Below are 21,972 nucleotides of genomic sequence, written 5' to 3' on the forward strand. Positions count from 1 at the left end.
TCTGTGACCGTAAAAAAAAAAATACAAAAATGCTTACATCATACATCTTTATGTAATACAGACCTTAATGTAAAAATGTCTGTATACTGATTTTGTGTTAGAAATGCGCATACATCTACAGGTTTGTAGAAACTGTATGCCAAAATACTTTTAAATTAGAAATGCTCACAATTGCGGTAGCCTACTTTTTGTCATAAACTTCTGCCTCCCAATGACCGCCCTTTGACGTATCTATCTTGTGCTGTTAAATCGGGTGTAGTTTTTCAGAGAAACCTATTCATCCCTTAATTATGATAATGTTAAATAAAGGGTTAAGCCAATTACAAAAATAAATTGCATTTCCGTCTTTGAGTAGCCTACTGTGCGCGAATCAATAGTAAAGGCCGCGTTGTAAATTTAACGCAACGACCTCCTATTGGCTTAGCTTTCCTCTATCTAGTTTCGTGAAATCCAATTCAGCCCTTACCAGTTGACAGTGGCAGAAGTAGACTAGGCTACATCTCAATCCAGGTAGCACAGCCACCTGGGCCGAATTCGGAAACTATTCTGCAAGTTTTTGGCGTATTCTATCAGAGGGGCTGTCGCTTAAGCGGAATTTGAGTGAGTTTCGTTCACTTGGACTTTTATGTGAGGCGATTAAGCGGAGTGAAGCTTCTTTTTGTTTTCAGCACAGCTGGAGCGTCATGCGTCTCTACTGGAATGTCTAACCTGAGATAACACCAGTGTAAAACTCATCGGGGTCTGGCTATCAGGTCACCGCTGGCTACGGTTGGATACACTCACCAATATCCTGTCTCGGTACCGGACCCAGACCGATAGCGCTTCAACATGCCGGACCAAGTCTCCGTCGTGGAGTTTATGGACATAACCAATGAGGATTATAAAGCCCCCACAACGTCAATTTTCACCACAAGAATGACACACTGTCGGAACACTGTGACCGTTTTAGAAGAGGTTAGTCGGTTAATTGTACTATGTGAATATCAACGATACTCATGGGGGAGAGTGGGGTGCGGTTGGGTGCGTCCAACAGCTGGCATGCAGATCTATCTGTGTGTCTTTAACTTAGCTGTCTTAAGCGATCCTTTTTATGAATAGCTTTCGATCAGCAGCGACTGCATAAGAGAGGAAAATAACGTCCCTCTTATGAAATCAAAGGTCTCACCCCAATCTCCAGGCATGCAGAGGTGAAACCTACCTTGCCCCGTAGCGAAACTCTTTGGATAAACCACTGACGGCTCAATCAACCCGTTTCTCTCTTTGCAGAACACAGTGTTGAGCAAAATTGCGCAAGTATTGAGCAAAAAAAAAATGTGGTCGAAATTTACAAAGTTTAAACTTTCTTCTAAGTTTGTTGAAAGTGGATTAGCCTACTCTTGGCGCTGATCTTCAGTTTTAATATGTTGAACAACGGGTATGAAACGTTAATGGAACACCACTGCGCCATGTCCTGACGCCATAAAAAATAGGCCTACATAGTTCAAAAGAATATACTGTTTATTATCCACCTTATCGTTATTCATTAACAGTAGCTGTTAAATTGGTATATGCTTAGCTGGTATGTATGGCAATGAATAGGCTTTTGTGTTGGTAAAGAGGTGGATGGCCTATAGGTGTTCAGAACCGTACATCCACTTTCTTATTCGCAAGACAGAAAACGGGTTTGTTTCACTTCTGCAAAGGTCAGCTTCCAACTTCCAGTTATTGTGTGAAGGAAACTGCCTAGGACATTGAAGTCCAAAGTGCAACTTAGCATTCACTAGTCTTTTGTAAACGTTTGTAAAACTTTAAATTAGTCAGGAGTATGGTCAGTGTTAGTCACAGTAGAGTTTGGTGAAACAGGCATCTTGGCATCTGGGGTTGTTGGGATTAATTGACATTCTCTTTGTGTGAAGTGTGGAGGGGTAAAGGAAGTGGCCACTAGTATCAGCTGACTTCAGATGACTGGGGAATCATTAGGCATTGTTTTTTTTTTTACGATTCACTGTTTACGCCTCAGCCTGAGGTATTACACTAGCCCAGATCACACAGGATCTCTCTCTCTCTCTCTCTCTCTCTCTCTCGCTCTCTCGCTCTCTCACAAACACACATACACACAGAGAAATACAAGAAGTCACATTATGATAAACAAATGTGCTAATTTGGATAGAATGCAGTCATGGATCTGGATGCAGACAGGCCTGACAGTTAAGCCAAGTGCACCCAGCTCACCCCAGGCTAGACGACCATTTAGATAGTGGCTGCTGTGAGCTCTCTGGCCTAGCACACCCTCTGTGTAAACAGAGAGGCATATCTCTGCCGTGTGTACATGCATGACACGGCTACTGGAGGTTTTGTGGCTCTGAACCTTGCCACATGCCGAGCTGATGCCTAGTATCACACAAAAACTCTTTCTCTCCCACACTGACTTATTTACAGCGAAAGAGGAGCATTACTGCTTTCCATAGTCAATGCATTTTTCAACCACAGAAATGCATAAAACATGTATGTGCAAGCTCTCTCTCTCTCTATCTCTTTCCCTCTCTCTTTCTCTCTCTCTCTCTCTCTTTCTCTCAGATGTATACACACAAAAATACTTAAAGACACTTAAAACAGTGGGAACTCTAACTCCCAGTCACAGGGGTCAACTGTCTCTCTGCCTTCCTGCTGAAGCCTGCCTTTGAAGATCTCCTCTCCCCCTCTTTAATATGAGCAGAACACAGGAATTGTGGGAAAGCTCCTCAGGGCAAGGGTCGGCAGGTTTCCCAGCATGCTCTCTGGCGGGCCATTCATTCAGTCTTGTCTCAGCCTGTACCACTTCACTGACTTCAGGGTTCCTGTCCCAACCTGTACGACTCGCTTTCCATCTCTCACTCTTTTTCTCTCTCTTTCTCTTCTGTTTGTCTCTGCATTGATTTGATTCTTTGTCATTATGGATACTACAGCAGATGCATCATGCACTGTTAGAGCTGTTCTGATGTCTGTGTCAGTGCTGTCATGGCTCTCTCTATGCACACAACTCAGCATATATCAACAATAGCATGTGACCTTATCAGGTCATCAGTCAGCCTTTCACACGCTCATTAAATCATTTAATCAGAAATAATGTCAATTAAGTCAATCAGTCATAGGGATCTACTCTTGAGCAAATAGAAGGTAAGTGGAAGTCAGAGCTCAGTCAAAGCTCAGTCAGAAATACAGTCAGTCTGTTTAACTGTCTTACAGGAATGAGGTTGCCTGGTGACAGATCTGAGTGTAAACTCATGAATACATACTCCACATAAGCAGAAAGGGTGGAACTTTGTAGTTGTCCATCCCCTCTGTCACATCTATCTCAAAGGGCTGTGTGTCTGAGGAAGATATCTACTCATCAATCATCAAGCCAATAGGGGAAAGTACTGCCTGTTGAGCAGCTCTTCTGCAAAACAGTGTCATACAGGATAGTGTCCCTCACAGAACAGAACACATAGATTGGAGAGTTAACACAGCTGTTGGGTGTGTGTTGGTGAGAACTTTCCCCACTCGTCCATCCAAGGACAATTAGATGGAAAGAGTGTTGTCAGTCACTAGGCACCTCTGTGCTTGTCAAATGGACGTAGTTTGGTGCATTTGTTTACAAACAGGCATGTTCAAACATCGCTCATACACTGTTAATTGACATGCAGCTACACAAAGATACCAAAGATGGAAGTGCCACTCATGGGAGTGCTAAAGTGTCTTTGTAGCCTATGATATACTCATCAAACTGACCATGTTCTTCTCCATTTCCCCTTGTTGTAAATTGGAGAGAATCTGACAGGCTAACTGTAGTGTGCGTGTGTCTGTGTGGGAAGTCACGGAGGACTTATCAGAAGCAACAACAGCTGAGGTTTTCCCACGCAGTTGTTTCCGTGGTAACTGACTTGGCGCTCCACCCCGCCTGGCCGTGTTTTGATAGTGGCCGAGAGCAGCATGGCATGTGCCCCAGTGCCTGTGGGTATAGCCACTATCACAGTTGTCCTGGTGGTGTAGCAGCCCTGTTGCTGTGGAAACAGCAAGGGAAGGGCAGAGCTAGCGGCCGAAAGCAAAGTCCCCAGATACCATGATGTTAGGGGAGCGAATTCCCATGCAGTGAATCAGTATACAGGAGAAGATTACAGAGTGTGTTTTGACAGCCAGTGGGTGTATATGGGTGGGAGAACCAAACAGGCATAGAAAAGGAATGTTTGTGTGTGTGTATGAGAGTGGGTGGGTATCTGGACGAAGAACACCGTAAAAAGGGGCGGCCACCCTCTCTAGACAACCATGAGTCTACAAATAAATTCAAAAGTTCAAATGTTATTTTACAGAGATATTTCCAGTCCTACGTGTTAAGATTTTAAAATAAACCTGTCCCATTTGTAAAATTTCAGTTTAAGTGACTGTTATGGGAGTATTTCAGTTGTGGGGGGGCATGTCTTCCAAGTCAGCTCCTCATTTTTCTTTCTGTTACCCTTCAGTGATGATGTGTCTTTGCTTTCTTTCTGTTTGTTTGTCAACTGGTCAGGCTTTGGATGTGGACCGAGGTGTGCTGCATAAGATCAAGAAGTCAGTCAAGTCCATAAGCAACTCTGGCCTGGGTAAGTGTCAGGAAGTGACTCAGCTTCATCCTTTCCAGACACAGTTTGATGAAATACTGTAGGATGGAAGTGCAGAGTGACACACACACACACACACACACACACACACACACACACACATACATACAGGCACACACACGCACAGCATCATTTGGATACTGCATACACTATTTTGAGTCACAGCTACGCCACATGCTGTGCCCAGGATCTGTGGGCCGCCATCACAGTACAACATGCACGTGTGTCTGTAGCCCACAACTGCTAAACATAACAACATGACTGCCCAACCATTGAACCTGGGCAGCAGTTGACAATAAAAACTAAGCGGCCTCCGTGAGCGATTCACTGGGGGTTTCAATCAGGCAACTTCCATCATAAGTGCTTCCTTGAATTAGGCCCACGGTACCTCCAGAAGCTCAACAGTGGTGTCTGGGGTCAGAGAGCCACACCCCTCCATACTCATGATGGGCACCATAGACAACTACAGCTACCCCTCCAGATAGACCTCGACAACATTTCACACATCTTAGTTTTCAGTCGGGTTAACTCACAACCCCAATACGTGTCCGAGTGCCTCAACCACAACCACTGGCTCGCTTTTTCAGCAGCTTCAGGCAACTCCTTTCAAGATCCTTTGAGTGAGAGCCAGCAATCTCCAATGAATTTGTGTATGATTTCAACCAATTTCAGAAGATATGTAGAAAAGGTGTGGGAGTGGAGAAGGATTTAAAAGAAGCTGAGAAAAGGTAAATGAAAAATGAAAGAACAAAGTGATACTAGGGATAACAAGTAGAGAAGAATAAAGTAATAGAAGGGGTATGTCGAGACAAAGAGAGAACACAGAGAAAGGGAAGGAGCAAATGGAGAAAAAGAGTGCAACACCACATTCCGTTCCTACTACACAGCTGCAAGAGGACCTGTCAGGACAAGCCTCTCTCCTCGGCTCTTCAAATCTCTGCTCCTCTCACTGTCTAGTCAGGTGACTCTATTAACCCCCAACTCTGCCAGCAATCAGCTCTTTATTAATGTCTCTCTCTCTCTCTCTCTCTCTCTCTCTCTCTCTCACACTCTCTCGCCCTCTTTCTCAACTTCCCTCCTTAATCTGCTGTGGTCTGTCGAAAGCCCAAGGGGCCTCCCACTGTATTCCAGAACAAGGTTGCTATAAAGTTACTATACCCCCTATACACTTGAAAATCTGTTGGAAATGATGGGGTCACTAGACACTCCAAGAAGTTACTGTCAGGGGGACCAGGCACACCACTCCACCTAGAATCACTATGATGCAACCATATAAAAACAACTGGCTAAAGACACACAATTAATAATACCCCTTGCTAAGCTAATAATGCACCACCGTAAAGTGTTTTTGTGTGGGAAGTGTTGGGGAAACATAATGTGTCTGTATGCCTTGGTATCTACATTGTTCAAAGCTTTCTTGTTGACTTAGTTAGCTTATATGTTTGGAAATGCTTAAACTGAAACAAATGTTCCATATTTAGTGTATCTACTGTATGCAAGATTCCTGCAATGCTGGAGGCTTTTGCTTATCTTGTGACTTCCATCCCGCTCTGGCATGATTGAGCTCTAGTTTTAGCTTCAGCTCTTGTGGTGTTTTCCTGTGTTTCTCCACAGCCAGGCCCTTTGTTTTCTGGGCGGGTTAGTAGGTCAAGGTCCCTGAATCTTTGACCCTGACCAACGTAGTGCCAGCAGTACACTTTACACATTCCACAGATTAGAAAGCCCTCTGGAGCAATAGTTAATGTGACATGTGACAGTTACGGTTTATGGTTTGGTGGCCATTGGTGGACTTGTTCAAGCAATTGTAGACTATATGTAAACAATGGTCTGACTATCCCAATTTGTTCAAGCAATCGTAGACTATATGTAAACAATGGTCTGACTAACACAGAATTTGAATTCCAATTAAAAAAGTGTTGATTGTCCCGTTAGACCAGACATTCATCATCACCAGAGACACAAACTGACACCTAAAATTTGAAATTAATTAAACCGTGCAGAACAATTCTTTATGCTATCCTGTATTTAAGATTATGGTGTGACTGTGGTTGTGACTAGACTAGAATACATATGCAGACAGCAAATTCACACTACTGTGCTGTCACTGTAAAAGCCAACTGAGTAAAAGTGCAGTCAGGTAATCTGATGCAGTTGTTTGGATGGATTAAGCTGTGTGATGCCTAACAAATTCAGGGAGGGGCATATTACTTCCTCTTTCCTGTAAGTCTATGGTAGTGTGTTTGATCCAGTGCCTATCCCAATTTACACAAAGCCTGTTTTTTTTTTTTACTGTACGTCATTCCAGCACACGTGGATAATGAGGAGCAGTACATCCAATCGCTTGAGAAATTTGGGGAAAACTGCGTGTACAGAGACGACCCAGAGGTTGGGTCGGCCTTTCTGAAGTTCGCCGTGTTCACAAAAGAACTCACTGCCCTCTTCAAAAACCTGGTATGGGGTTACCGCCGCCTGTAGTTCACTTCTCTTTTTTCCTCTGGTTCTCATTTTCTGTCTTTGTTGGCTTTTGTACTAGTTACAAGTTACCATTTCAGGCCTGTGGTCGTGACCTATATTACCTATGCCGCTTAAAGTTTGTCATTTTCATCTCTTTTTGCGAATAGAGGCAAGGGGAGTGTGTGGTGTATATCTATAACTGTCGACTTCCTCACCACTGTATCTCATTATATACATATCCCATTATATACATATGTATATATATATATATATATATATAATGAGACACAGTGGTGAGAAAGTCAAATATTTTTTGCCTTCATACTAGCCTGTTACCTGTCGGCAAGTAACATGCATGCTGAAATGCTTTAAGCAAACTCACCATGAATATCTTTCTCTGTTTCCAGTTGCAGAATATGAACAACATCATCACCTTCCCCTTGGACAGTCTGCTTAAGGGAGATCTTAAAGGCGTTAAGGGGGTATGATGTAGCTGTGTTCACATTTTCCTCTCATCACATATCATTTTTAGGACAAATAAATAATATAGTAGGCTACAAACAAACTATTTATACTAGACTAGATTAGATTAGATATGGGTTAATATAGTTTTTGAAAAATTGATACATGTATACAATGATATCTTTATGCAACAGTGCTTGCCTGCATATTAATGTAACTCCACTTCTGGTTACATGTATTATTTATTATCTCTTTTTATTTGTGGTTTACACAGGACTTGAAAAAGCCTTTCGATAAAGCCTGGAAGGACTATGATACCAAAGTGTAAGACACATTCCTGATGCTTCTTTTTCTTCTTGCCTTGTACAGTGAGAAAAGCAATATGGGTTCAACTCATGAATATGGTTGTTTCAGTTTCAGTTCAGTGTCTAGTTCAGTGTCTAGTGTTTACACACCAGGTTATGGACTAGTCGTCAATTTAGTGTTTATTACTCAGTACATTACAATACAACTCAATAACAAGCAGATGTTTCACAGGAGATTTTAATTAGTAGAAGTTAGATTTATATTGTATGCAAACACTGGCAAAAACCCAGAGGAAACCGTGTTACCAAATGACAGCGTGGCCCATTCTCAACTAAATTGGAACTCTAATTGTAGTAGTAGAAAGAATTACAAATAACTTTGTCACAGAGCAAAAGCTTACGTTAACTGTTTAAACCAAATGGACCAGCCACACTCACTCACACCCTTACTTATCCTCTCACGGATCTCAGTGGCACCTTTAAAAATCCATGGTTATCAGGCAGAAGGCCAAGCCTTGTGTAAGCATTCATCCAGCAGGGTTTAAATGAGGGCTTTGTTTCGATCTCTCACTTCCCTTTTTTCCTGAGGGTTATCCTCAGGCTAAACAAGGAGTAGGCGGTAGCAAAGGGCGGTTACAATTTTAAACTTCGTTCATGTGTGTGACGAGTTTTGGGGGAATGAAAAGCAGCATGGCCTGTGATTACCTAAAGAGGACGTCAAGTGTTTTTCCGGTTTTTACCTTTCCTTTAGTGTGTTATAAAGCTTTTTGTGCATGTAAACAGTCTGCAAAGTTACAAAGCGTGAAGTACATGCTAGAGCAGACATGGACAAAGTCGTTTTTTAATGAAATGAGGCGTCGACTATAAAAACGACCATCTTTCACAATCAACGTCGTCGATTTTGTCGACTTATCGTTGCAGCTCTATGCAGAGCCTGCGTGGCTGCTCTAACCTGTTAATGTAAATAATAAAGGAGTTCAAGTGAGGAAATTGGTTTGGGCGCAGGCTTCAGAGGTTTTCATGATGTTTGATCAGTCACGTTAAGACATGACTTGTTCATGTTCGTGAAATTTGTTAAATTGCCTTGCAAATAAATGCTTTGCCACCTGTTAAAGGCCAAATCCTTTCATGTGATGATTTTTACATGTCATTTATATTAGGTCACACAAACACTCCATCCATCTGTTCCTGGCCCGGCCCCTCTGTCAAATTTTAGAACCCATTGTGGCCCGTGAGTCAAAAAGTCACAGCTTAAAGACACAGGAGCTTAAAGACACAGGAGCTCTAACAAAGCTCTAACAAAGCGTTTTAGACAGAGGGTAAATAGATGTACAGTATGAAAAAAATAAATGAGCATAAAAGGTCCTCTTTAATGTTTTAGCAATGTGTATATGTTTTATTGACTTATATTGAGAACTGTAATCCTGAGAGGTTTAAACCATGCAATTGGATATTATTCAAAAGAGGGTCCTTGAAACATAGCTTTTGTGTAGTACTAAACTTTTAACATTTCTGGTCTCAACGTGAACTTTCATCAAACTTTATTTAATTTATTTAACTTAGAGCTTCCAACTCTTTGATCCCTCACTTAGGAACAAGATTGAAAAGGAAAAACGTGAGCATGCAAAGCAGCATGGGATGATCCGTACGGAGTTCAGTGGAGGAGAGATTGCCGAGGAGATGGAGAAGGAGAGACGCCTTTTCCAGTTGCAGATGTGTGAGGTAATGGGGCAGTGCTACCCTGCCGTCTGGTTCCCTTCCCTTGATTTAGTAACTGTGAACTTTTGCATCCTAATTTTAGCAACACTAGTGTATGGTACTGTCCAGGCTTTCATTTGGGACTGTGTATTGAAGTGAAAAAGAGAACTATAAAACCACACTTGATACTTTTCATTATGTAGGAGGTTTACATTCCTGTATATACAGTATGTCTCACATAAATGATGACTGTCTGATGGACATTTCTTTTGTCTGTATTTCAGTACCTTCTCAAAGTCAATGAAATCAAAGTCAAGAAAGGCGTGGATCTTCTCCAGAACCTCATCAAATATTTCCATGCTCAGTGCAAGTAAGCGACGGTGTTCCTTTCCTTCCTTTTCCCGGCTAACATATGGCTTATGTATGTCCTCTTCATTGTATGTCATTAGTAAATGCATATTAGTAATGTATGCTTTAGGGTTGCACCTCACCAGTGGAATGATAAAGAGAAAGTATCCTGTTTCCAATTACCCTTGATGTTCCAGCTTCTTCCAGGACGGTCTGAAGGTGGTGGAGAACCTCAAACCTGCCATGGAGAAGCTGTCAACAGACCTTGCAGCAGTAAGTCATGTTATCCTATAGTTCAAGGATGAGAAGAGCAACAATCTTAGGATAAGGGTTTCTTACTTAGTGCCAATAATTACATGGTTTCTCACTGTTCAAATATAGTATGCACATGTATTGTCATTCTTGACTGTCTACTGTACACACACAGTAACTCATTGAAGGTTACTAAAGTATGCACCCTAGTAACGTCCCCTCTATATATGTGTCTGTTTGTGTGTGTGTGTGTGTGTGTCTGTCTGTCTGTCTATGTACGCTCTCTAACAGATCAAGCAGTCGCAAGATGGTGAGAGGAAGCAGTTGGCACAGCTCCGGGATGTACTGAAGTCCTCCTTACAGGCAGAACCAAAAGAGGTGAGTACAGTTTCCAGGGGATGTTGAAGTGTATGGAATATAATTTTAGTATGCATTTAGCATTTCTGAGAAATGTTTATTGTTCACTTATGATTTTGAGTTGGTTATTTAACCAGGATGCCCAATCCAAACAAAATGCTGGCTACAGTCTTCATCAGCTCCAGGGGAACAAGGCTCATGGGACTGAACGTTGTGGAATGCTCTCCAAGAGAAGTGAAGGGTAGGTGGACCTTTGTAGAATCATCAGTTGTAACTGCAATATCCATTGCCGGGAAGGGGGGATATGTTGACACTTTACACACACACACACACACACACACACACACACACACACACACACACACACACACACACACACACACACACACACACACACACACACACACACACACACACACATAACACACTCACTCACTCACTCACTCACTCACTCACTCACTCACTCACTCACTCACTCACTCACTCACTCACTCACTCCCTCGCTCACTCCCTCTCTGACACACACATTGTATTGACATAAGCAGATACACACAACACATCCACTTAGGCTGACACACTGGTCAGTTTTTTAATTCAGCGGCTCCTTGTTTTCCAGTCTGCGAAGGGTCTGGCAGAAGAGGAAATGTTCTGTGCGAAACGGTTTCCTCACCATATCTCACGGAACGGTAAGAACACGCTCACAGTGAAGAGCACTGTGCATTATCAATCTCCTATCACCTGAATTATCTATCTATTGATCTATATCTATAATCTACCATCGCACACCTTTATCCACCTAGCTTTCTTAATCTTATCAGTCACATATTATTTATCGATTGTTCTAATGCAGGCAAATAGGCCACCAGCTAAACTGAACCTGCTAACCTGTCAAGTGAAGCACAATCCAGATGAGAAGAGGAGCTTTGACCTGATCTCACGTGAGATTCCCTCCTTTTAACAGATCTCCCCCAGCCTTTTCACCAAACAAACACAGATCCCACCCAGAATTTTCACCAAAAGCACACAGATCTCACACAGACTTTTCACCAAAGAAACACAGATCTCACACAGACTTTTCACCAAAGAAACACAGCTTACCGACACTTCCTCACTGGCACATTCAGAGTTTAGTAAAGCTTCTTCCCTAATAAAATATCAGATTACTGAAGCCATTCCACCAACAAAATGAGTCACCACCACCATCTCCGTTTGAATGGAACCTTACCAGAAGCAGAAGGAGCACATGAAGTCTATTGAAAATATATAACCATGATGTTCCCCATCATTTCCTGTGTTATGTCTCCTACTAACTCTGCTGGTCTGTCCTCTCTTCTGTCACCCAGATGACCGGACGTATCACTTCCAGGCAGAGGATGAGGGAGAGTGCCAGATGTATGTGGCCATGATGCATGTTTACGTCTAATGATGTTATAATTAGGTGGATACAGGGATCTGGTGGTTCTCTAGAACGACCATGAATGACTACACTATTCTAACCATTTGCACAGACATTAAAAACTATGACATAAGCATATGTGTCACTGTTACAGATGTTGACAATGATATTGACAATGAAAATGGACAATGATCAGACCGTTGATTGATTGATGGATTGATTGATTGATTGATTGATTGACATTATAATTATGATGTGCCTCCAGTTGGATCTCAGTGCTTCAGAACAGTAAGGAGGAGGCTTTGAACAACGCCTTTAAAGGCAACCCAGAGGAGAGTGGCGAGAACAACATTGTCCAAGAGCTGACCCGCGCTATTGTGGAGGAGGTCAAAAGGATGAGCGGCAACAATGAGTGCTGTGACTGCGGAGCACCTGGTGAGAACTGCTTCAGGGTTTACCATTGAGAAAATCAAACTGTTTAGGAATCGTCATGTTTCCTGGGTCAGCTGCCAACCTGGATTGTTTTTTTTGTGAGTGTCTCAGAAGTCTCCGAAACTGAATGAGAAAAGTGGGGGAAGATGTCTGTCCATCTGACTGTTCGACTGTCTCTTAACATATAGATGCCTTAAAGAAAGGCTTAAGAAATGTTGCTATGTAGGATAGTTTCCTGACATATATTAAGGATGGGGATAAGTATGAATGATGTTAAGATAGCCCTAATGTACTGTATATCATGGTATGTGTCATGGGAGGGGGAGGTATTGTGATCTGTATCGCTGTGCAGCTGTGTTTTGTCTGTGTGATTGTCCGTTTTGTTTTTGTTTTGTGTTTGTGCTTCGTAACAATGTTCTTGTGCGATATGGTATTTGTAGAAACCTGGATACCTATGTCATTGTTTTGTTGCATTGTGTGTCAAAACACAAAAAAAAATGAATTATTCAGGATTGATTGTATTGTACTCTCTCCTAAGATCCCACCTGGCTCTCCACCAACCTGGGAGTTTTGATCTGCATTGAATGTTCTGGAATCCACCGGGAAATGGGGGTCCATTACTCCAGAATCCAGTCTTTGACATTAGATGTCCTTGGAACCTCAGAACTCTTGGTGAGACTAGAATTTTGGTTATAAAATCTTTGTAGGGTCTTGTAGTAGAACCTTTGTGTGGATTGTCATTTCAATGTGTGAATGCAATTTGTGAAGTCCACACTGAGTACTGCTATGAAAGCAATTGTAACAAACTGCTCCTCACCGCCCACAGCTAGCTAAGAATATTGGGAATGCAGTCTTCAATGAGGTCATGGAGGCTAATCTGTCAGCAGAGGATGTGTCTAAACCAAACCCCTCCAGTGATATGTGAGTGACGCCACAACCTGACTAAGCAGTGACATTTCACGTGAATCAATTCCCCATTGTGTGTTATAACTCAAATCATGAAATAGGCCTACTCCATAATGCATTTATTTTGCTCTATTCATATTGTGTATACTTTGTATAGTTATGTCACAACTAAACCTCAATATTTATTATTACGTATACAGTCAAATTACTGGTGTAGAAGGTAGAGAGCATGCATGGAATAATGCATTAAATTCCATATTACCTATTTATAAAAGGTGAAGGAAGTATGATAGCATATTTTCTTATGTTTAGTTATAAAGAACTGTACTATACTAATTTTATGTCTGTATAATAATATAGGGCACTGTTACACCTTATAATGTGCATAATATGACCTCATGAACTCATGACCTCATGAAGAGTGATAGAGAGCATCATATTAATGGCAATATTATTTGCTCTTCTGTTTTGTTATGCAGGCAGACAAGGAAAGACTACATCACAGCCAAGTACACAGAAAAGCGTTTCGCACAGCGTAAATACGGAGACACCAGCACCAGACAGCACGCCCTGCGGGAGGCGGTGAAGTGCCGGGACATCTTGACCCTGCTGCAGGTCTTCGCTGAGGGCGTAGACCTGATGGAGTATATCCCTCCTGGCCAACATGAACATGTGAGTAAAGACTGCTTCCCAGACACTAGATTACTCCAGATCTGTGCTGGAGATAATCCCGATTACATACAGTATGTATGTTGAGCTCTGTCCTTTCGGGTGAAATTATGGGGGGGGGTTGATTTTCTTTAAATGTTTTAAATATTATTTAACTGTAACAAAGAGCTCATATTAGGAAGAGTGTGTATTTTCTGATATCTTCTCTGATGTAAGTTAATATGTTGAAAGTATTGAGGCTTGAGTTGTTATTTGTTTTACAGCTGCAATAACATACACACACACACACACACACACACACACACACACACACATACACAAACACACACTACACTCCACAATACATTTCAAGCCGATTGAATACTCCAATTTCTCATCACATTCCAACTTCTTCTTGAACCACTAGGAGCCTGGGGAGACAGCACTGCACCTGGCTGTGAGGATGGTGGACAGGAACTCCCTTCATATTGTGGACTTCCTAGCACAAAACAGGTAAACTACAGTAGCCCAGAAGGATCATGTATGTGTCGCTTCTAACAAGGAATGGATGGATGATGGATGATGGAAAATGAGTTTAGCTTGATATGAAGTGCAGTGATAACAGATCTTTGAACACACATTTTCATACTGTACACACGATTCTCGAGTTTCATGGTGAAAGTGTGCGGTGTATGAAGTACTCTCTGTGCTGTTCTGTGTTCATATGGATTAGGGATGCACGATAATATCGGCAAGACATCGGTATCGGCAGATATCGGCTTCAAAACTTAATTATCGGTATCTGCAGATATGAAACATTTCTGCCGATATACCTGGCCGATAAGGTGACGTGTAAATGATGCGCACACGAAGCAAATGTTTATGAGCGTCGGCTGTGTGGCAGTAGCCTACTTCACAGTATCAGAGGATGATGACAAAATGCCTATTTGTCAGAAAACTTTTCAGGAGAAGGAGGAGGAGATGCAGCTTGGCCATAACGTAGGTTGCATGCATAGATGCAGACCACCCGCGTGCCACGCTTTACAACATTACCTGTCGCGCTAATAGACGTTAATAAGTTACGGAGTAACACTAGCTTGTTAGCTTGCATGCTAATTGACACCAGAGAAGTTGATGATACCTCATTTCACGGGATGTGAAACGTTATGTCACAAGCCCACGCTATCTGTACATGGCTCACTTTTGCATTTATGGAATTTATACAGCTAACTTGGCAATAACGTTACATAGATTAGTCTAGAAATCCTAGAAGGGACGCTATTAAACTGTAAGTCAGTTAACCAACGTTAGCTTGCCAAGTAAGCCAAGCTGCATTTCCAGAGTGTAGTTGTTCAAGTTCAAGGAGGTACTGTTCAAGTATGAAAAATGTGACGTGAAAATATAAATAAATCTGCCATATTTTAAACCATTTCAGTTTCATGAGTGAATGTCTATTTCTAAAATGATACAAATCAAGTCTGTAATGTCCTGTATTTACAGCAATACCCTAGCATAATAACAGATTCATTCTAGTACAGGAGAGACTTTTCAATAATTAAAAAGCTGAGGTGTATATATATCGGTATCGGCATCGGCAATCGGCCAAAATGAGCTAGTAAATATCGGCATATCGGATATCGGCTAAAATTCAATATCGTGCATCCCTAATATGGATGTTTGTATGTGTCGTCTGAAGTGGGAACCTGGACAAGCAGACGGCCAAAGGGAGCACAGCTCTGCACTACTGCTGCCTGACGGACAACAGTGAATGTCTAAAACTGCTGCTAAGGGGGAAAGCTTCTGTTACTACAGGTAGGAATCAGAGTATTGAGAAGTAAATTACACGCGTGACACACTCCAACACAAAGAGAAGCAGAGAGGAGTGTGCACTGAGCAGTCGTTGACTATATATACAGCACAAACACAGAAGAAGAAACATCGGCGCACAGGTGAAATGCTGTGAAAGCAAGCAGAATAGCATTACTGATTGAAATCATTATTGAATTAAATCTGTTCTGCCCCTTTCAGCCAATGAAGCAGGGGAGACTGCACTGGAGCTTGCCAGACGTCTCAGCCACACTCAGTGTGAAGAGCTGGTAGGTGCTTCACCTCAGTTGAATACTGTAGGATTGGCAGCATTGTATGCTGGCACTGGGAGACTTGAGGGGTGAAAATGGTGGACATTAGGAAGGATTATTTAACCCCACTGGTTTGATTGGGTTAATGCTACGAAGCGCTTGTCTATTATATTGTAAGAGTAAGTGGAATATCATGTTTTATCTATGGTATGTTGACTGCATATACAGTGAGGGGTATATCAGTTGCTCAACCAGCAAAGTGATGCAGAGACCATTGACTCCTGTCACCCTGAACATGCATACCTTCACTGCCTTACATCTGACATCCCTGTTTTTTCCCTCTGCTGCGATTGACAGCTGACACAGGTACAGACGGGCAAGTTTAACGTCCACGTGCATGTGGAGTACGAGTGGAGGCTACACAACAACGACCTGGATGAGAGCGATGAGGAGATGGAGGAGAAGGTGAGACGACAACACAGTTCCTTTTCATTAACACGTACATCTATATTATGGATATGGATGAAATTGGTTCAGTGGTTCCATAAGTGCTTTAGCGTTACACCTCACATGTATGTTTGTGTGCTTGTCCTTTGTCTGCAGCCCATCCCTCATGGCCGGCGTGAGGAGCGGCCCGTCAGCTGTTTTGTTCCTGGCAGCGGACCCATGCAGCCCAACATGGCTTCTCTGGCCCGAGACGCCGCTTCCCTGGTGGCCAGCAGGGAGCGCCAGCGAGGCTTCATCCCCAGCATGGTCTCCAACGAGACCTACGGCACCATGCTGGACCAGGCCTCTTCCCCGCCCGCAGCTCCTAGTCTGCCAGCCCCAGTGCCCCCACTCCCACCACGCAACCCTGGTAAAGGTGAGGCTTCTCTAGGACAACCACTACAGCATGACACCAGCCCCTGCAGAGTTGATGAATTCAACATGGTTTCAAGGAAGATTTGAAGTGTGATGGTGTTTTTGGATGTTTTTTTGTTAATGTGTACATATGTGTACGTGCTGAATGAATGGTTGGTTGGTCGGTTGATTTCGATTGAGGAGCTACTTGTTACACTGCATTAGCTACAGGCTGGAAGTCCAGCATGGAGACCGCAGGAAGACAGAGGTCTTCATCTGATCCATACAACCCAGAGACATACATCCCCATGAATGGTGAGGGCTGGCTGGTCTTTCTCAGCGATAGTGATAATCTGAGGTTGTTGGGGGTAGAGGTTGAAAGTAGGATTTTTTGGGGGGAAATGTGAATATGAATTATTAAGTAAGCATGTCCTCTCTCCCACAGCTGTTACTGTACCTGCTCCACCTCCTCCTGTCTTTAAGAAAACAGCTACGTTAGACTCAAAGGGCAAAACCGCCCCCGTATCTCCTGTTTCAATACCCCCACCTCTTCCCCATGGGGCTCCGAGACTTCCACTGCCCTCTGCGCCTACTCTGCCCCCAGCTCCCCCATACAAACCCACTCCACCCCCTCCACCTCCACACCACACCAACCGGGCAAAAGCAAAAGCACCCAAATCACCCAGCGGGTATGTGAGGTCAAACTCCTTAACTGTGTGTGATTTGAAGTGTTTTGGATTTATAAATTAGCCAAGTGGCAAGCCATTACATCATCCTGTTTCATGTATTAAAAGTTGGTCATAATAGTGTTTAGATGAGTTGATTTACTTGTATTTTCCAACAGTGAATTTGCATGAATTCCAGATATTCCCAACCAAATGTCAAAATGCCACATCTGCAACACTCTTAATTACTTGGAACACTTTGCAGTGTGTCTCTCTATGTCGAAAAGAACAGCCAACCCTTTGACTCAAATGCACTGTCAGTGACAAAGCCAGTTTGAAAGAGGCCAATCATAAAGCTTCCAAATACACTATTATGCATCCCATATTTAAAATCATATATTTGCAATTTGACAGTACATGTCATGGAGTGAGACATGTATAAAAGCATCTCTCGAGCAACTCTGTTGTTTTTTCATCCAGTCTTTCCAAAAGCAAAAAAAACAAAAATTGTGTTACTTTCACTTTTCCTAAGGTTTTCTGGTATCCATACGCAATTGCTTTTGCTTATTGCAAACCAGTGCATCCGTTTGATCTGATTTTGTGTCTGGGTTAGGGTAAGGTTTTATTTTTGTCTTTCTTTTGCTGTTGTCTACTTGAAAAACGTCCTAATATTAATTTGAGTCAATGGGTTGTCTATTCCTACAAAGACACAATTTTGAATCACTGTCCAAGTTCATGGACCATAGGCTACAGGTGCTACAGATACAGATTAGGTTGGAAAGACTTGGAAACTTTTTTCAGTGTTATCCTGGAAAACTGGATCTTACGTTGTAATGTTTTAAATGGCTTTTGTTTTACTTGCAGCAATTTCGATGCCAGGGTCACCAAAGGGTCAACCAGGCGCCCCTTACCTTTAGACAAACGAGGTATTTACAAACAAATATTTTAGCGTAATAAGTAATCACAAAGTGAATGTGAAGTCTGAACCCTGACTGATATTACTTGTTAGACTAAAATTATTGAAGGTTAAAACATTGTAAGCTACAATGGTGATCTGTATTGCTGATGTGATTTCCTTTTGTTGCGACCAGCTAAGGAACCCCCGAAGGACATCCCTGCTCTTCCACCCAGTACAGAGCCCGTACCTTCCTCTCCCCCCACCCCAAAACCCAGGACAGTCCTTACAGTGAGTACACTTGCTTAAAGTAATCCTTAATTCCAATGAAGACTTCTGCCACGGTTTTCTGTAAGTTCTGTGGAGTTGTTAATGTGATGCACACTGCTTACCGCAGGCAGTCCAAGAGAGAACCTTGCCAGGTGTGGCAGAAGCAGGGGTGCGTCCTCGACTTGCCCAGTGATGGCCTTGACAACATATCCTGCCTTCACATTTCAGACAGTCTTTAGTCTTTACCACATCTGCTACACCAGCCTATACATGCTTCATGTTTTACACTTTCATCAGGAAAACCGTGGCTCACTAATTTTACCCATCTAATTTTGGAATCCAGTTAATGTATCTGGGTGCAACGCTGTCATTCCGTAGAGTTCTTGTATGACTTCTACAGATTTCATTTTTTTGACATTTGTATTTATTATTTTATGTTCCAAGTCACTGTTTGTGCAGAAATTGCATATTGCTTAAGTCTACTAGCACCAGTCAAACTTTTGCATGAAACATTTACTTCTTATGTCGCCATTCCATTTAAAAAAAAAAAAAACGTACCTATCTGTGTGTGTGTACAGAAACAAAAGCTGCGGAGAGTGAAGGCCATCTACAACTGTAAGGCCGATAACCCTGACGAGCTGACCTTCAGTGAGGGAGAGGTGATACTGGTGGATGGAGAGGAGGACCAGGAGTGGTGGGTGAGTGAGCTCATACTCAAGACAAGCACAGTATTGCTCACCCACAGGCATACACCCCAATTGCTCACACAAGACACAAAATCCTGCTTTTAAGTGCATTTTTCTTCTTCTCTTAAACACACAAATTGTATATACCCTACCCGAGTTCAGTGGTATTTGTCTCCCCCATGTACACATAATCGCAAATCTTAAAGCTGAGAATAATACATTGTTTGTAATCGTAGACAGAAACACTGACCACAGAATGTAGACAGCCTCACTTCAGAGGGGCTTGAAATTAATTGGCTCACCCATGTACATGCACACACCTCTTACAATTACGCTGACTCATGTGGGAATCCACCAGGATCACTGAGCCCCTCTCCTCTATGAAACTGAGACTGTGTGTCCCCCTTCCACAGGTCGGCCATATCGAGGGAGACCCGAGCCGCACAGGAGCCTTCCCCATCACGTTCGTCCACTTTATCTCTGAGTGATTACCTCACAGTAGGCCAATGAGAATCATAGGATTCTAAGCAGTCTATGTGTCGGTGTGAAGCATGAGAGCGAGAGAGAGGGAAAATAAGAGGACGCGACAGAAAACAAGATAAAGAGAGGGATGTGCAAGTCACCGTTATTTTATCAGAGCAAAGATGGACATCTACTCACAATAAGAATTGCCATCTTACAGAGATCATTCTACTGTAAAAACCTGGGCTGTGGTCGAATTTTGTTTTTTTTTAAGTCCTATGTCCTCTCCTAACCACTTCTTATTGACCTTGACAGACAACATCATCAAGTCAGGGAAAGATGTTAAAGAGAATTCATAAGAACTTGGGAGAAGACCACTGCGGTTCTTAGATGATCCGATTGACTTACCCTAGGCTACGCAATTATGCAACAGCAGATATTATTGACTTGTTGTTGACAGTTTGATTTTGCTTCTGTACGAAATTGTGGGACGTCATTATCTCCTTCCCTTTCGTTTCGTAAAGGATGCTCCAGTATACCCTATGCTAAAGGCGATAAGTACGGAAGCACTGAAGCACCTTTAGTATTTAGAGAATTTGACCAGCTCTGATCACGGCTCTCAATTAGATACTTCCGGGCAGGGGCGGACTGGGGGGAAAAAGTGGCCCGGGAGTTACTGTCAGACCGGCCCACTCAATACACGGTGCGCGGCCCACTAAGTACACAGCGCGCTGCCCACTCAGTACACACCGCATTGCCCACTCAATGGATCGCACGTATCGGTCAGTGGCCTACTGGGAAAAATACCCATAGACTTAACCATATTTTGGTTGATTACAAAGAAATTACATCATATATGCTTGTTTTTTAATAACATTTGGATCCACCAATTTGCCTGGATGGACACATGGAATAAAATGATACTGGCTATTGTAACACTCCAAGGTAGGTATAGTTTGCAAGATGAATAGTATCAGATCAGATCAGATGGTTATCAGATCAGATGGTTATACGTATAACTACAAAGCCTATTGGTTAGTACACTCAAAGCGTATTAGATAAATATACTTGAAATTAGTGCTGTCAAACTATTACAATATTTAATCGCAATTTTTTGTCCATTATAAATGTCCCTTCATTTATTTTGTATCCATTTATCCATGTTTTATTCCAGAATCATCTATCTAGATAACATAAGTGTTGTGAAACGCAAGCTTTACTTGGCCAATTCAACACCTTTAGATAACATATTCACAATCTATATAACATATTAACATTGTTTATAATGTAAGTGTTGGTGTAACACAGTGATTTTAGCATAACAAACTAGCTGGTTAACTTATTTGACACAAGTTACAGTATTAGAAATGATAAGATTGCCCTATTTACAACTACCACCATGGATAGCTTGCTCATCGATTGTAAGCAAGTGACTACGGCTAACATGTTAAAATAGATAATCTCGATGTTGACAACAGCTTGCTTATTTTACCAGATCATAACCGTCTCAATTTAAGACATACCGTTAGCTAGGCTTGCTGTAGGGAACGTTACCTCATCTGTGAATAGCAAGCTAACATTTGTCAAGGTCAACGCCACATCTTACCTTATCACTGTCACCAGTCAGTGGTTTTCCAAATAAAATGTAGGCTAGAGTTGACATTTAATAACACCTAAAACTAAATCAGACTGACTGAAGAGATTGACAGAGGCAGCAGCAAACTGTGCCTCATCCGTGTTAAGGGCTAGGGCTGACTGCACACGTCAATACGGTTGCGTGTCCTGGCTGGGCTTGTAAGAATCCCAGAATCCTCTAGGCCTACCTCAATCGGCACAGCTGAGAACACTTCGGCTGTGTAAGAACCAATTTTCAGGTGTTCATTAATAACATAGAGATATCAAAGTCCGTAAAACACATTTAAGAAGTAACGTAAAAAAAAAAAAAAAAAAAAAAAAAATCGAAAAATAGGCACCATAGGTGTGAAGACAGATTGTAAGTAGGAGTATAAAGTCAGTCAGTGCTCCTTGTCTCATGGATGTCTTAGAGAAAACTAGATTCATGTTGTCTGCAGAAGCTATGAAGTATATTATATTGATATGCGCTGCGAGTGGGCCTGATGGCGGTGGGCCGGTCGATGATTATGATGGGCTGGTGTATTGTGCCATCGGCCCACCGGGGATATCCCCGGTATTCCCGATGGCCAGTCCGTCCCTGCTTCCGGG

General features: G+C 42.4%; 1 protein-coding gene across 1 annotated transcript; it reads left to right on the forward strand.

Annotated features, from left to right (window-relative positions):
• Positions 1-828: 828 nt before the first annotated feature.
• Positions 829-19,775, forward strand: asap2b (ArfGAP with SH3 domain, ankyrin repeat and PH domain 2b; the record flags this gene model as incomplete). Its single annotated transcript, XM_080833455.1, has 29 exons — positions 829-954; positions 4,505-4,577; positions 6,901-7,046; positions 7,457-7,531; positions 7,786-7,835; positions 9,409-9,538; positions 9,799-9,884; positions 10,060-10,135; positions 10,406-10,492; positions 10,609-10,712; positions 11,088-11,157; positions 11,322-11,409; positions 11,815-11,863; positions 12,133-12,302; positions 12,838-12,971; positions 13,126-13,220; positions 13,685-13,877; positions 14,281-14,366; positions 15,550-15,665; positions 15,882-15,949; positions 16,289-16,396; positions 16,535-16,793; positions 16,997-17,086; positions 17,217-17,460; positions 18,301-18,362; positions 18,528-18,622; positions 18,729-18,770; positions 19,180-19,299; positions 19,701-19,775. 29 exons carry the CDS (start codon positions 829-831, stop codon positions 19,773-19,775), a joined length of 3,117 nt encoding a protein of 1,038 aa, XP_080689581.1.
• Positions 19,776-21,972: the final 2,197 nt, after the last annotated feature.

This window comes from Sprattus sprattus (genome assembly GCF_963457725.1).
Source record: "Sprattus sprattus genome assembly, chromosome: 2".
Taxonomy (NCBI): Eukaryota; Metazoa; Chordata; class Actinopteri; order Clupeiformes; family Clupeidae; genus Sprattus; species Sprattus sprattus.